At 39.8% G+C, this 13,899-nt stretch overlaps 1 protein-coding gene across 1 annotated transcript in view; it reads right to left on the reverse strand.

The window, feature by feature from the left end:
* Window positions 1–13,899, reverse strand: part of LOC134678868 (aquaporin AQPcic) — a 36,557-nt gene that overhangs the window by 2,864 nt on the left and 19,794 nt on the right. Inside the window, exons 2-6 of the mRNA XM_063537588.1 lie at window positions 12,653–12,751; window positions 11,748–11,869; window positions 8,685–8,954; window positions 4,293–4,457; window positions 3,047–3,172 (exon numbers count right to left, since the gene is read on the reverse strand). Of these exons, the coding sequence (XP_063393658.1) occupies window positions 3,047–3,172; window positions 4,293–4,457; window positions 8,685–8,954; window positions 11,748–11,869; window positions 12,653–12,740 (771 nt within the window). The 5' untranslated portion in view covers window positions 12,741–12,751. The remainder of the gene's footprint in view (window positions 1–3,046; window positions 3,173–4,292; window positions 4,458–8,684; window positions 8,955–11,747; window positions 11,870–12,652; window positions 12,752–13,899) is intronic.

Here is a 13,899-nt window from a genome sequence, read left to right on the forward strand (position 1 = left end):
TAAATAGATAGAAGTCGGCCATGGCATAGCAATAGTTGAATCAAGTGCTTTTTAATTATCGTTATAAAACAGTTGTTTCAATACCAATGATAGTTTTTAAAACTTGAAGTCAAACTTAATAATAGGTAGGTATTTATGTACATAATTCCAAAAAGAAGAAGAATTTAACTCCGTTCATGGGCACACGGCACACGTTTGTGAAATTTGTCTACCTATACCGGGTGTGGCCTGTAACACGAGCAAATAATTAAAACATAGATTGTACTCCTCAAACGGTGACACTTTTGTTCAACAACTTTTAAAAATATGAAGAATTTAGACTTCCTATTTTTCATACAAAATAAATATTATTTTCAATGGACGTATCATTGTGATTGACGTTGCTTGTCACGCCTTAAACATAACAAAATTCGCAATACATTGCGTCTTAGAATTAACTTTAAAGTGTATTAAAAATCAAACCACAAGTTATTTTTAAAAGTCGCTGAACAAATGTTGGTCAGTATGAGGAGTACAGCCTACAGTTGAATTTTTTGCTCATATTACAGGCCACACCCGGTAAACGGAGCTATCGACAATTAGGTGGTCTATTACGGCACGGTGGTAAATTACGAGCTAGGTAGTTCCCTAAAGGTCCGTAGCATTTGACACACTTTTGACCTAATGAACTTGTGCTTTTTCTCAATGGTTCTACCATATGGTTGTAAAATTGTAAGTTGTTAAGTAAATATATAGGTACCTATAGTTTTAAGAAAGGGCCCACTGAAGTTTTTCCAGAAAGATATTTACGCTTGTATTACGATCTGTAGCTTATATGAGACGTAAAAAGATGAAACTTAAGGGCTAGTTGCACCACGCACAATCAAGGAATTGGTTAAACGTTAAATACGACGATGGCAGCTATCATGTCAAAGAGACCAGTAATTTGTTGCGGTATGGTGCAATGTCTTCAATAGTGCAAGTGCAGTCTTGTTGCCTCTAAAGGCCTACACGAGAACTTACGCTCTGCTCCACTGTCCAAGCAGTGGCAGTGGCTGTGGTGGCGGCGGGCGGGCGTCCAGCGCGCTTGCAATACAAGTCATTCAGTTATTCATACCATCACGCTCTGCGATTGTTACTGCATTTATGGTCCTAGTTGAATTCTTTTTTCCATACTTACGCTATGGAATGTACAATTTAGCGAGAACCCTAAATGGCGTAACATTCACGGAGCGTAACTGTAGTACATAAAATATACTTGTGGAACTACAATATTTAATAACTTGATACCTATATATTTTTAAAAGATTTGATTTGCCGTCGTAATACGTTTGTGCGAGACAAATCTTGGAAGTTAAATTACCATATCCATTCATTTGATTTCAGCTTAATATTGGTGTTAGAAATGTAAAGTATGTAGTTATAAAAATTAAAAACCGTCGACCGCGACAAGTTTGAATTTGTTTGAATCGTCTCAATGTACGTATTCTTGATGACTCTTTAAACGCGTCTATCAAAGCTGTAATTTGGACAACTAAGAACATATTTAAACCCTTTATTTTGTAGTTTAAGTGAAAAAAATAATAATAGTAGAAACTACCCAGCAAGTCCAGCAACTTTTACATATGAATGGGTAGAGATCCATGAATCTAACTACCCCATATACCTGCCTCATTTACTCATTAAGGTGGTTTGGCTTCATTGTGTGTTATTTACTTAAAGAAATATGTATAAGTACATATACTCGTATGTACCTACATTATACAATCATCCATACGTACAGTCGGATAATATTGCAACTATAATGCCACTGAGTTATAGATTAAATACCGCAAAGGTAGCTAACAGGCTCAAATTACTAGTGTAGAGTTAGAAACACTACGATTACCTATACTTGTTCAGATGGCTTAGTGGAAATTCCCATACAAAGTGTTACGTTTTCAATACTCTTGAGTGAGCTAAAAATCAATTGGGGGTACCTACGAGTAGAATAAATAATTGACTGTATTATTATACCTACTGGCAAGTTTATGAGTGTTTATGTTGATTTGAAAAGCTACGGTGGTAATAAAGTATTGGAAAGCGCGGGTGTGCCCCGGGGAGCGCCGCGGCCCTGGCCTGGCCGTGTAGTTCGCGCCCGGTGGTTATTGATATTCACGCCAATGGCTTCTTGTAACGACTCCAATTTATGTTATTAGCCATTTATGTATTACTTTATATTTAACCTGGGTCGACTGATATCACCATAATGTCACGCAAGTTTTTCTAATTTAGATACTTTCTCTAATTGCAATACTTAAAGGTAGAAAGGTATACCTATAATAATTCATAATAATATAAATGTATTTTGCACATAAAGTGTAAAATGAATTCTACTGGGGTATTGTTGTATAGGTATCTAAGTGCCAAAGTTTTATATCTGCTGCTGTCGGGTCCTCGATATATTCATAATTGAAAGCCATGATAAAATAAATCTCTTAAATAATGTAGAAAAAATATTACAAAATATAACTTGATATTCAGTCAAATCTAACACATTATGGCTGCAATACGTTCCACAACCTTGCGGTGTCAGAGAGCGGAACTTGACACCTTAGAATCTAATAAAAAAAATGAGTGGAATCATAAAGGGCCGTGACACCATAAAGTTTAAAAAACACTGCCTTAGATCAAAACTCTCCCTTGGCGAAGGTCGATTCGCTAGAGTCTAGCGGCTAGACGCTGTTCGCGTGTTCAGTTGATTTTTTTAATAAAATAGCTAATTAAATTTCAAATTGTGGCAAAATTTCAACTTTACAACCCTCAAGGATTTCATTCATAAGCACCTACATACTTTAAGATCTTAGCTTTGTCAGGTAAGAGGTTTTGGAGACAAGTCCGCGTGATTAGTTTTAAGGGTTTTGTGACAGCTGTGACTAGTGACTACTCAACTTACTAATGTATATTTAAGGACTTCCAAACAGCGTGTCAAAACGTAAAATCAGACCGGTCTGACAGCCGACAAAACCCGTAAAATCGGATACGTTTTTTCGCAGTCAAGACTTAAAAAATGATATTAGGTAAGTACCTCCTTCTCATCGGCAGCGACGGGGCGGTACCGCGGCGGCGCGGCGTCCACGGGTGGCGCCGAGAAGCCGTGCACGTAGAGCAGCGCGGCCGCGACGCCTCCCGCGACCGGCCCGGCCCAGTACACCTGGAAGACAAAAAAGTCATTGTCAATATCGTCGTTGGTTCTATCGGTATATCAGGAACTGTTTTTTTTTTGTATTCGATTCAGTCTTTATTAGTCGCTCTAGTCGCTAGTCACCTAGAGATTTCATTTTAGTTTATTGACGACTAACAGGTGAGCCAGCATCACAGCTATTCTGTTGGTTTTGTATTATCTTACCCAGTGGTTGACCCAGTCGTTGGCGACGAGCGAGGAGTCGAAAGAGCGCGCGGGGTTCATGGCTGAGCCGGTGTAGTCGACGGCATGCAGGTGGCCCAGCGTCACGGTGAGGCCGACCGTCACCGGGCTATTCTGTTAGTTTTGTTTTATCTTACCCAGTGGTTGGCCCAGTCGTTGGCGACGAGCGCGGAGCCGAAGGAGCGCGCGGGGTTCATGGCTGAGCCGGTGTAGTCGACGGCCAGCAGGTGGCCCAGCGTCACGGTGAGGCCCACCGTCACCGGGCTATTCTGTTGGTTTTGTCTTACCCAGTGGTTGGCCCAGTCGTTGGCGACGAGCGCGGAGCCGAAGGAGCGCGCGGGGTTCATGGCTGAGCTGGTGTAGTCGACGGCCAGCAGGTGGCCCAGCGTCACGGTGAGGCCGACCGTCACCGGGCTATTCTGTTGGTTTTGTTTTATCTTACCCAGTGGTTGGCCCCGTCGTTGGCGACGAGCGCGGAGCCGAAGGAGCGCGCGGAGTTCATGGCTGAGCCGGTGTAGTCGACGGCCAGCAGGTGGCCCAGCGTCACGGTGAGGCCCACCGTCACCGGGCTATTCTGTTGGTTTTGTATTATCTTACCCAGTGGTTGGCCCAGTCGTTGGCGACGAGCGCGGAGCCGAAGGAGCGCGCGGGGTTCATGGCTGAGCCGGTGTAGTCGACGGCCAGCAGGTGGCCCAGCGTCACGGTGAGGCCGACCGTCACCGGGCTATTCTGTTGGTTTTGTTTTATCTTACCCAGTGGTTGGCCCAGTCGTTGGCGACGAGCGCGGAGCCGAAGGAGCGCGCGGGGTTCATGGCGGAGCCGGTGTAGTCGACGGCCAGCAGGTGGCCCAGCGTCACGGTGAGGCCGACCGTCACCGGGCTATTCTGTTGGTTTTGTTTTATCTTACCCAGTGGTTGGCCCAGTCGTTGGCGACGAGCGCGGAGCCGAAGGAGCGCGCGGGGTTCATGGCGGAGCCGGTGTAGTCGACGGCCAGCAGGTGGCCCAGCGTCACGGTGAGGCCGATCGCCAGCGGCGCCGTCGGCTTGCCGTCCGGTTTGTTTGGATCGCACACCTAAACACGAAGGTTCAATATAGCTGGTTTGACAGAGCACGCCGTCGTATGGGAACCTTGCACCTTGTGACGATGGGAGGAGGGGAAGTACGATTGAAACAACATTTCTCTAAAACTATACATATTAGGGCATGTGATAGGTATTTCATTTTCGGATAAATAAAGGATGAGGAACAATACACTTTGTAACAAAAAAAAATTAATAAAGTTTGACTTTTTTTGATTTTTACTAAACCAAACAACTTTACTTATTGTGGGGCTCGATTTGTGTATGATTGACCCATAATGGCCATAATATTTATATCACATAAAAATACATATACACATACATATAAAGGCGCGGTTCGTGCAGAGTGTTGTTATCTTTAATCATTGATAATGTACCTACCTAATCATACAACTACTATTAACTGACGCGATTGATTAAGTAGTAGTAATCAACGCCGTACCTATCATTGATATTCTTTGCGGTTTTTATGACTCATTTATCTGCTAGATAGTTCTTTGTAATACGTCGGAAAAACATTTTATCGAATGATTCAGCAAGTGCTGCTTCCTAGTAAATTGGCAAGTTCAGTTCAGTAGATCAATTTGAATCGGATCATGATTGTAAGTACCTACAGGCCATGTATGAATAGGTACACATACCTTCAGTAAATACTTATGTGTCCAAGAAACCACGTTTAGATAAAAAGGAGCAAATGAAATGGAATCGCTGACGAGAAAGGCGCCCAGCACCGCCTGGCCAAGAGGCTTCCCGTGCGGAAAGAGAAGAGTCGTGAAATGTATGAGATCCAATGCATTCTACGATTCTTCTCTTAACGAACAGACTCTGTCGGGAATATAGGGATGACAGATTCTACGAAAAGCCACGTGACTATTTATTTCCATACGTTATTTAAGTTTTCGATAGGCGTATTCTGTCAACGATTATCATATTGGCTAGGCTCCGGGGAGACTGAACGGACTCTAATGAGTCGTTAATCGGTAGGTATATGCTATTTATGAAGCTACGTCCAAGTCAAATATAAAAACAGTGATATTTATTGATTATGCAGATTCTGACTTATTTTTATGTCTACCTATAGTCCGACAAGCGAACAATATCGTAGTCAATCACGCGACAACAAGAACGCCAAGGAATGACGCTGCTGGTGTTTTCTTGAAATCCTATTGAGTTGTTATCCTTTCTTAAAGTCGAATTTGTGCCGTTTATTCATCCGCTAAAATGGCGTACGTCTAACGTTTTCAAATTATACTAAATACTATATGCACGCATTGTTTTGCAATTTTTAATTCTCCCCACGTCCGGTAATATCATCATGTTTATTATTTTATTTTGAACTACATGTAGTTAATGTAATAAATTTTATTAATGACTTGCGATCTACCTAAGACTTACTACAATAAAAACTATTTTGATTTATTCAAAAGGTAAGGCCCCTTTTTTATTTAAATATGTACTTGTCGTTAAATTTTAATAATCACGATTATTTAGTAGTGGCGCTAGTGCGTACACACCCAACTAACATTAGGCGCTAAATTTAAGGGTTAGAAGATATTTATATAAGCGCCTATTTACTCTTTAGGTGTAGTTAATGCTCTAAAAATAGGAGTTATAGCCGGCTATAACCCCGTTTTAACCCCGGATTGGGCACAAATTTTATCACCATAAGATTTATAACAGTGCTACAGTAGGGTTAGCGGATAAAAAAAGAGACATAAGAGCGGTATAGTGGAGCTACAATAGTGTTAATTAATTCTTTAGGAGCTATATGGGTTGCATATAGGTGACTACAAACTGTTATAGTAGAAGAGCGCTAAAGTAGTGCTATAATAGCGTTGATTAACAACTTAGGATTTAAAAGGGTGCCAAATAAGCGACTACTAACTGTTTGAGTAGTAGTGTAGAGCTATATAGATGATACTTTCAGCTTTAGATGGTATATTAGCATTTAAAGTCAATATTTGTAACACTCAAGAAGGTAATTGCACATTTTTTCCTTAGCCCTGCCTGCTTTGGTTGCAGATGTTTCCATTTTGTATTATTATTTGTAAGCTTGCACTGTGACAGCTTGAAGTGAAATGTAATGGCGGATAAATAAAAGCAAATAATTATTTTAGTTCACTGATGCCGGTGTTATCTGATCTTTTTATGATGGCGAAATTAATTACACTGTCAATAACTATATGTATTACTAACAAAATTTTAAAGGGCCTCTGATCCTTTGCATATTTATCTGAATATAATATTTTTTAAATTGTGGTCCACCGTATCTAGTTTTCGCAAAATTACACAATATACGTGAAGTCCGGTTTTAAATACAACAATACTAACATTATGTCTATATTGAGTAAAAGTATCGATTTTTATTAAGTATTTACGTTCTAATTAACAGTTTTTGTTTTGCTTATTGATTCATCGGTCATATTAACATGGCGCTATAGGCTTAGGTTGTAAGTAAGACTCTAATAACACTATAAGATGTACTAAGGTATTGAATAACGCCCGTCTGCGACTACATGATCTATAAAAGTGACTCATAACTTCTCTTTTCGACTGTAAGTGAGACAAGAGAGTTAAGAAGCGATTGCGAGTAACGGAGCTATAAAAGAGTTTTTATCGCCTGTTTAGAACCTTAAGTGAAAATTGCAGCTGCTTATTACTCATATAGATGTTAAGGTGGTAGAATTCACTTTGAGCTATAACACTAGCTGCTTAAGATCCATTATAGCGGCCAAAATGGCTACTGTGGATCTTAAAGCTATACATGGACCTCTTAAAGACCTTGATGTCACCAGAGCCTGTAAGCTTAGAGTATATAGCTATTCTACAGCCGTTATATGTCTTTAGGTGATAAAATAAGTGCTAAGTGTCGCCTAATTGTTTGTTGGGCACTAACGCCACTGCTAAATAATCGCGATGGGCTCTTAATACCTATTACACCTAATAAATATTATGGCATCTTTGCTGCCTGATGATACCAAGTTCTTAATTATTAGGAATACAAATAAAACTAATTCAAATGTACGTGACTCGACTGTTAAGGTTTTGAAGGTCAGCTGGGTATTTTATCCCAGTGCCTACCTAATACAGTTCTAATACATAATTTATGTGGTAGTGAAAAACAAAAGCCATGCCCGCGGCCCATGTAGGTGTTTTTTTATAAAAAAATGTGAATCAGGCAAAGTACTCATGGCATGGCATGACGTAGACTTTATTATATCATTATAATCATTAGGCGCTATTTTAAAAGGCCCGCAGGCCTGCGCGAGGATCCGACATTGAATAATTACCTGCTGGTACCTAGATAACGTTTTGTCATTGAACCGGTAATATTTCTACACAACCAACATCAATAAAAATTAATGTTACCGCATTTAACTATACAGTTGATGTTGATGCTTTAATCACTTTAAGTAACGTGAGCATCAAAAACAGCGGATCAAACTACGCGTCAAAAATCATTCTCTTAACTGGTTAAAAAATATGTATCTATATGTACCTAGAACAATTAGACGGTAACAGATTCCTTACTTATGCGAACTGTATATTATATATTGTACGAGTATATACCTCTATTTGGGACAGTATTCTAAGGTGGCAGATACTTTAGGCGCGTTGTTTCATCCGCTACTATTGATGGTAACCGTACCTACATAGCTACATACCATATCGACGACATTTTCACGTTCATTTACTATGAACTTACTCGTATGTATTTACCTACTTAATGTCCTTTGTTTTTATAGTCTCCAAACCAAAGATTAAGAATTTAGAAAAATTACAATAAAATACAAGAGGTAAGTAGGTAAATAAATATGCTACAAATTTGGAGGTCATAGTCTACCTACCTATTATGACTGCAGTATCTATATATAATCGGTGTTCGTGACTAATTGATGGTGACTATGACAAATAGATTGAGTAGAAAAAACCATTATGTCGACAATTAAATCAATTTAAAATGAATGAATAGGTCATAACATTGCTAACCAATATTTATAATCATAACTGATTATGAAAATGGATTTACAAAAGCAATAGGTATTCGCAATTCGCATGAGGCACAGTTGATGACATTTCAGATTATTTTGTCATTACAGGTTATTGTTACAGGCATTCATGGGCTCTGTGAAGCAAGCTGACTTTGGGTTTTCACAGATTGGCGATGTCTGGAATATGGATGCCTAAATACTATTTATAACAAATAACTAACTACTTACTCCACATACAACGAAGACGAGTATGAAACCTAAGAAGAACTCGATGCCAAAGCCCTGAAGCGGAGTAACTTCGTTGCCGAGAGCGGTGACTCCGAGCTTGCCCGCGGCGCGCTCCGGCGTGAGCGCCTTCAGCAGGCCGGAGCCGGCGGCAGCGCCCGCGCACTGCGCGATCACGTACAGCACCGCGCGCGCCGGTTTCACGCGGCCCGCCGACGCTAGTCCCGCCGTTACCGCCGGGTTCACGTGCCCTCCCGAGACGTGACCTATCGCCTGCACACAAACATCATATTTAATAAGTTAAAATTGCAAAGCAAAAAGAGATAAAGCCATTGTCGATGCTGCTACTTGTTTCAATGCGTCATGTAGGTATGGTCTCAAAAATAACAAGAGGCAGGTAGATTTGGTATTAACTTAACTAAAACTATACCAGGTTCTTGTTAGGTTAGTTTAGGTTAAAAACAAACAGTAGTCATAAGGTGCTAGAGTAGGTAATTAATAGTAGGATCCTCGGGATGTACAAAAGTAGGTACCTACCGATCTAGATTATTTGATTCTATGACTAAGTATTGATTATCTATTCCAAGTTTCGTGGTCGCTTGTATACTTTACCGTAGACGTACACGGTTTGTGAATGTTGAAGACAAATCGTGGACGTCAACTACCACCCACGGTAATTTAAAAGTGATGCCATCTACTTATTTAGGTGAACTCCCTTGCTTTGTCGTGACGGTAGAACGTGCCGTGACCGTGGGCGATCACGGTAAAGTATAAAGGCGGCTAATGAAGTCCGAACAGAAGAAGAACTTCCAACAAAGCGAGGCAGCCTACTAGCAGAGGCATAAAACTACTGTGCACACCAAGTCAATACACATATCGCCTTAGCTTAGCTCCCTGTGCAAAGATATACGGCTAAAGCAAGCAGAGTTAAATCAGATGTTTTAAAAAGAGTTTACGTTATCTACATCTGTTTGCGATTACTGTTATACATTAGCAAATGTCGCTGGCAAGTAGCTTCGTTCAGTATATTATTACAACATGAATTATCTTATCTATGATGGTGTTGATATTTATTTTTGAGCGATATTGATTCAACGAGACGTTTTTTGGACGGATTTATATCGAGTTACGACTGTTATGAGCCCAATATTATGTAGTTGGTTAGTCAAACTCAACGGAATATACATACTTACTCGTACTTGCACTTTTTAAAGTCACACTTCGGTAGGTATTTCCAAAAGTGAAATACTAAGTACTAATACTAAGACGAAATGTAAACTGTAATCCTCGATCAAGAAACACTATAAACCTTGGACGTCCTTTTACTTTGATTAATAATGATTTTAGGGATGAAATTGCTTAAAAAAGCAAAAATCATAGTTTCAGAAATCAAATTACTTAATATTATCATCAGAGTTACTAGACAAATAGGGCTCATTGCCAGGTGGTACAAAGCGGTGTCACATAGTGCACATACTTCGATGACGTTAGTTGGCTGCTGGCTCCGTTATTTTATTAGTGTACCGGTCGGTAGGGCCCAATGCTACGAACTATTTACTCTTTCCCTGCTAAATGAAAAAAACTTGTTTTCTTTCAAATTCAAATCTTGCTAAGATTGCAGCATTTGTTTATAGATAGAGATATTATGCTGTTTAGGTTTTACCACTGTTCGAAATTTTGAATGATAGTTCTTAACATGGCTACCATATTCCTTATTATGAAAATCAACAACCTAAGCCTATTTAGGCCACCCCACAGTGATCTACATAAATATACTTACTATAGGTACCCCGTTTTATCAGATTAGACATTTTATAACCTCAAAAGTAGTGGTAACTTTTTAATCTTTTTATTCTCCGAAATTCCGAGTAACAAATTACTGAACTATCTACTTATAGAGTCGTTAATTTTATTTATTTAAACTTTATTGTAAAATAAAAATAAGTACAAATGGCGGACTTAATGCCGTAAGGCATTCTCTATCAGTCAACCAAAGGGCGAAACAGAGACGCGGACAGAGAGGGCGTATACATACCTATTTTTGTACCTTAATATTAGAAAAACTGGACTATGACGTTGAAAAATTGTAATGAAAAACTGGGTATTGCCTTTTTTCAAATGCGGTCCTAACTCTAACTGCTCACTGATGATGCACAATGCGTTGAAGTCCAAGTAGGGTCATTGCGTCAGTTTACAGTTTACAGTCCAAACATGTATACCTACCTGTCTATGCAAATGATACGCAATTCTTTGTGGTAACTACGCCAAGTGGACGGAAATAGGCATTGGACGGTAAACTGACGCAATGACCCTATATTAAAGTAGACATGACAAATTTTGTGCTATCAATCAACTATCATGAGATATTTATTTCCGATATCACGCAATATCAAAAGCAAAAGTCGAATATGGCTATGGTTTCAAAGGTGTGACATTTCTCGTGCATTGCGTTGACATAACGACGCGATTATTAGAAAGAACAATAGTAGTGGGTGTTTAGGTAAAACCGGTAGGTAGGTAGTTTCAAGTGGGCAATATAACTGTTATATTATACAAGGTGTTTTAGAAACCTAAAATATACCTGCCTACGTTTAAGGGCATAAGCGGTAGGTAGGAAAAGTGCCTGATTATATTTTTAGACAAAGATTTCTTTAACCTACCCTTAGTACCTACATTAGGTTTGAATTCGAAGTATTAACTCTTTGATAATTTGACAGAGTTAGGGCCGGTTGCAACAAACTGTTCGTATCGTTAAAGAGTTCGCTAAATTTTTATGTAAGAAAGTTTCGTAGTAAAGCGCCGGGGCGGGCGCTTGATCAGTCTGTCAAATGTGGTTGGTGCAACTGGCCCTTAAACAGGCAAATTTTGAACCCCGTCATTGTCAGGAGGTTAAGATTGATCGGCAAGGCTTTCTTTATGCTTTGAGAAAACTCTTATACTTTGTAGGAATTGTAGGCAGAGTCAACGGGTTCAAGCTATTTTGGTTGTGAATACTAACGGTATGAAACGTCCAATGTAAAGTAAACCCTAAATTGCGCAACAGTTAAAGTCCGCGACTGTACTAACCGAGACGATGGCGAAGACCGCCAGACCGAAGGCGAGGGCAATAAGCACGATGTTAGTCGCAGCGTTCGTCTGCGCGATGTTCACGCAGGCGCCGCACCCGAACAGGTTGAGAATCAGGTTTCCTGAACAAAATCGGTTTCTATTGGCTCCTCTACACGATGGGCCAGCGCCGGCCACTCCAAGGGACGCAGCCATGCGGTAGAATGAGATAGCAATATCACTTGCTCCCTAACGCATAAATGCGTCCCTTGGAGTGGCCGGCGTTGGCCCATCGTGTAGAGGAGCCATATCGTAAACAAGTCTAAATTTCATGAAACACATGTAAGAGTAGGCAGGGTGACTGCTATAGTTATTGGCCACTTTATTTCGTCTGATTTGTTAAGAGTGGTCAATTACTATGTAGTGGCCAATATAACTATATAGTAGTCATCCTACCTCAAGATTTCTTGGTATAATAATGATAACCATGAGAGAAAATATAATTATTATGGTCGTATAATAAGGCATTCTACATGACATCAAATCTCTCCAAACGGCCTCGACGTGTTGGATCTACATCCCCACGTACGCTTTATAAATGAGCGGGCTCGAAAGACCCAAGAGTTTTAAAACGGAGATAGGGTAGGTACAAATAATATAGTAATATTATTTTCCACTAGACTTCAATTATTTAGAATATCTAAGTATGTATATATACCTACCTAAATTGTCAAAAACTACTCAAACAAAGTCGTTTAGGAAGTTGTAGTCGCAGGCAAGGTAGCTTTTTATTAGATTGTCCATTATCATCGAGACACACGCATGGGAAATTTCACGCCATTCCGATAACTAGTAAGTAGGTCAATATCACCCTATCTACCTGAAATGTAGGAATGTATTTGTATTCGTAAATGTGTTTTGTTTACCTATGAACTCTGCCAATAGCGCCCTGCTGATGCCCGCTGCTCCTCCCGCCAACTCGTCAAAGCCAAGCTTCGTGCCCAACTCACCCATGACCGTTTATGCTGTAAAAATTAAACATATTACAATATTTTATGTTAAATGGTCTGTAAACCCATCCCATGCGTTTTCAAAAAATATGTAGACGCTATTAATGATATGCTCTTTTTATGCAGGAAACGCGTAAATTAGTTTATGATGGAATACGCTGATAAGTATGAATCTCGACGCCCCTTCATTGCCCGAAAGGTTTACGACATAGTTCGCTAGTTTAGTAAATCAGATAACATTCGTTTGTTCCGACGATTAACATTATTCAGTGAATTCGTCCGCGAGTTCGTTATGTGGACAACAAAGAGCGTCGGTGACTCGGCGATAATTCACCGGTCTAGCTAGTGTAATGAGTGGCTAACGGCCGAATAGGTACGAGTAGTATTGTGGCTGGACGTGAATTATTCTAATTAGTACAGGGTTTACGCTCCGAATACGCCCCATCATCCCGCCGAGCGCCATCATGCGACGTTGCTCGCGTGACAGTTTAGGAAATGGGAAATCTAATTTCCGCATTGTTAATTTTGACATTTATACAATTATGATACGGGGCCTAAATTTAATTGGTGGTGGCCATTTCATGTTCCTGTGTAAGCATAATTATAGAGCGTGTAGGTGTACTCGTAATGATAGATATGATACATAATCTACATACCTACTAATTGTACCTATGAAATAAGCAAATTACGGTGTACAGTCAACCATTGGCAACTTATGACCAGTGTAGAATCATTTCTAATTGATAGATACTTTTTAAACTTGTACATGTTATGATTACGATAGGTATTAATATTATAATGTCACTTTAACGTGGTTAAACTATCCAGTACCTATTTAGTCCAGTAAACAAAGGTTCTCTCTGAGGTTCCATGTAAGAAATTTGGTGAAAGCCTGATTTTCCAGGTTAGTACAATGGGCAATCAATTTATTTAATGTAAGTACCTATTAATCTAAAACAACATAATACATAGAGCGCTGGTGGCTTAGCGCTAAGAGCGTGCGACTTTTAATCTGGAGATCGCGGGTTCAGATCCCGGCTTGTACCTACTAATGAGTTTTTCGGAACTTAAGTACGAAATATCATTTGATATTAACCAATCAACACCTATTTACCAATCACTTTTTGCTGAAGGACATCTTGAGGAAACCGGACAAATTCTAA

The sequence above is a fragment of the Cydia fagiglandana genome, chromosome Z (assembly GCF_963556715.1).
Source record: "Cydia fagiglandana chromosome Z, ilCydFagi1.1, whole genome shotgun sequence".
NCBI classification, from domain to species: Eukaryota; Metazoa; Arthropoda; class Insecta; order Lepidoptera; family Tortricidae; genus Cydia; species Cydia fagiglandana.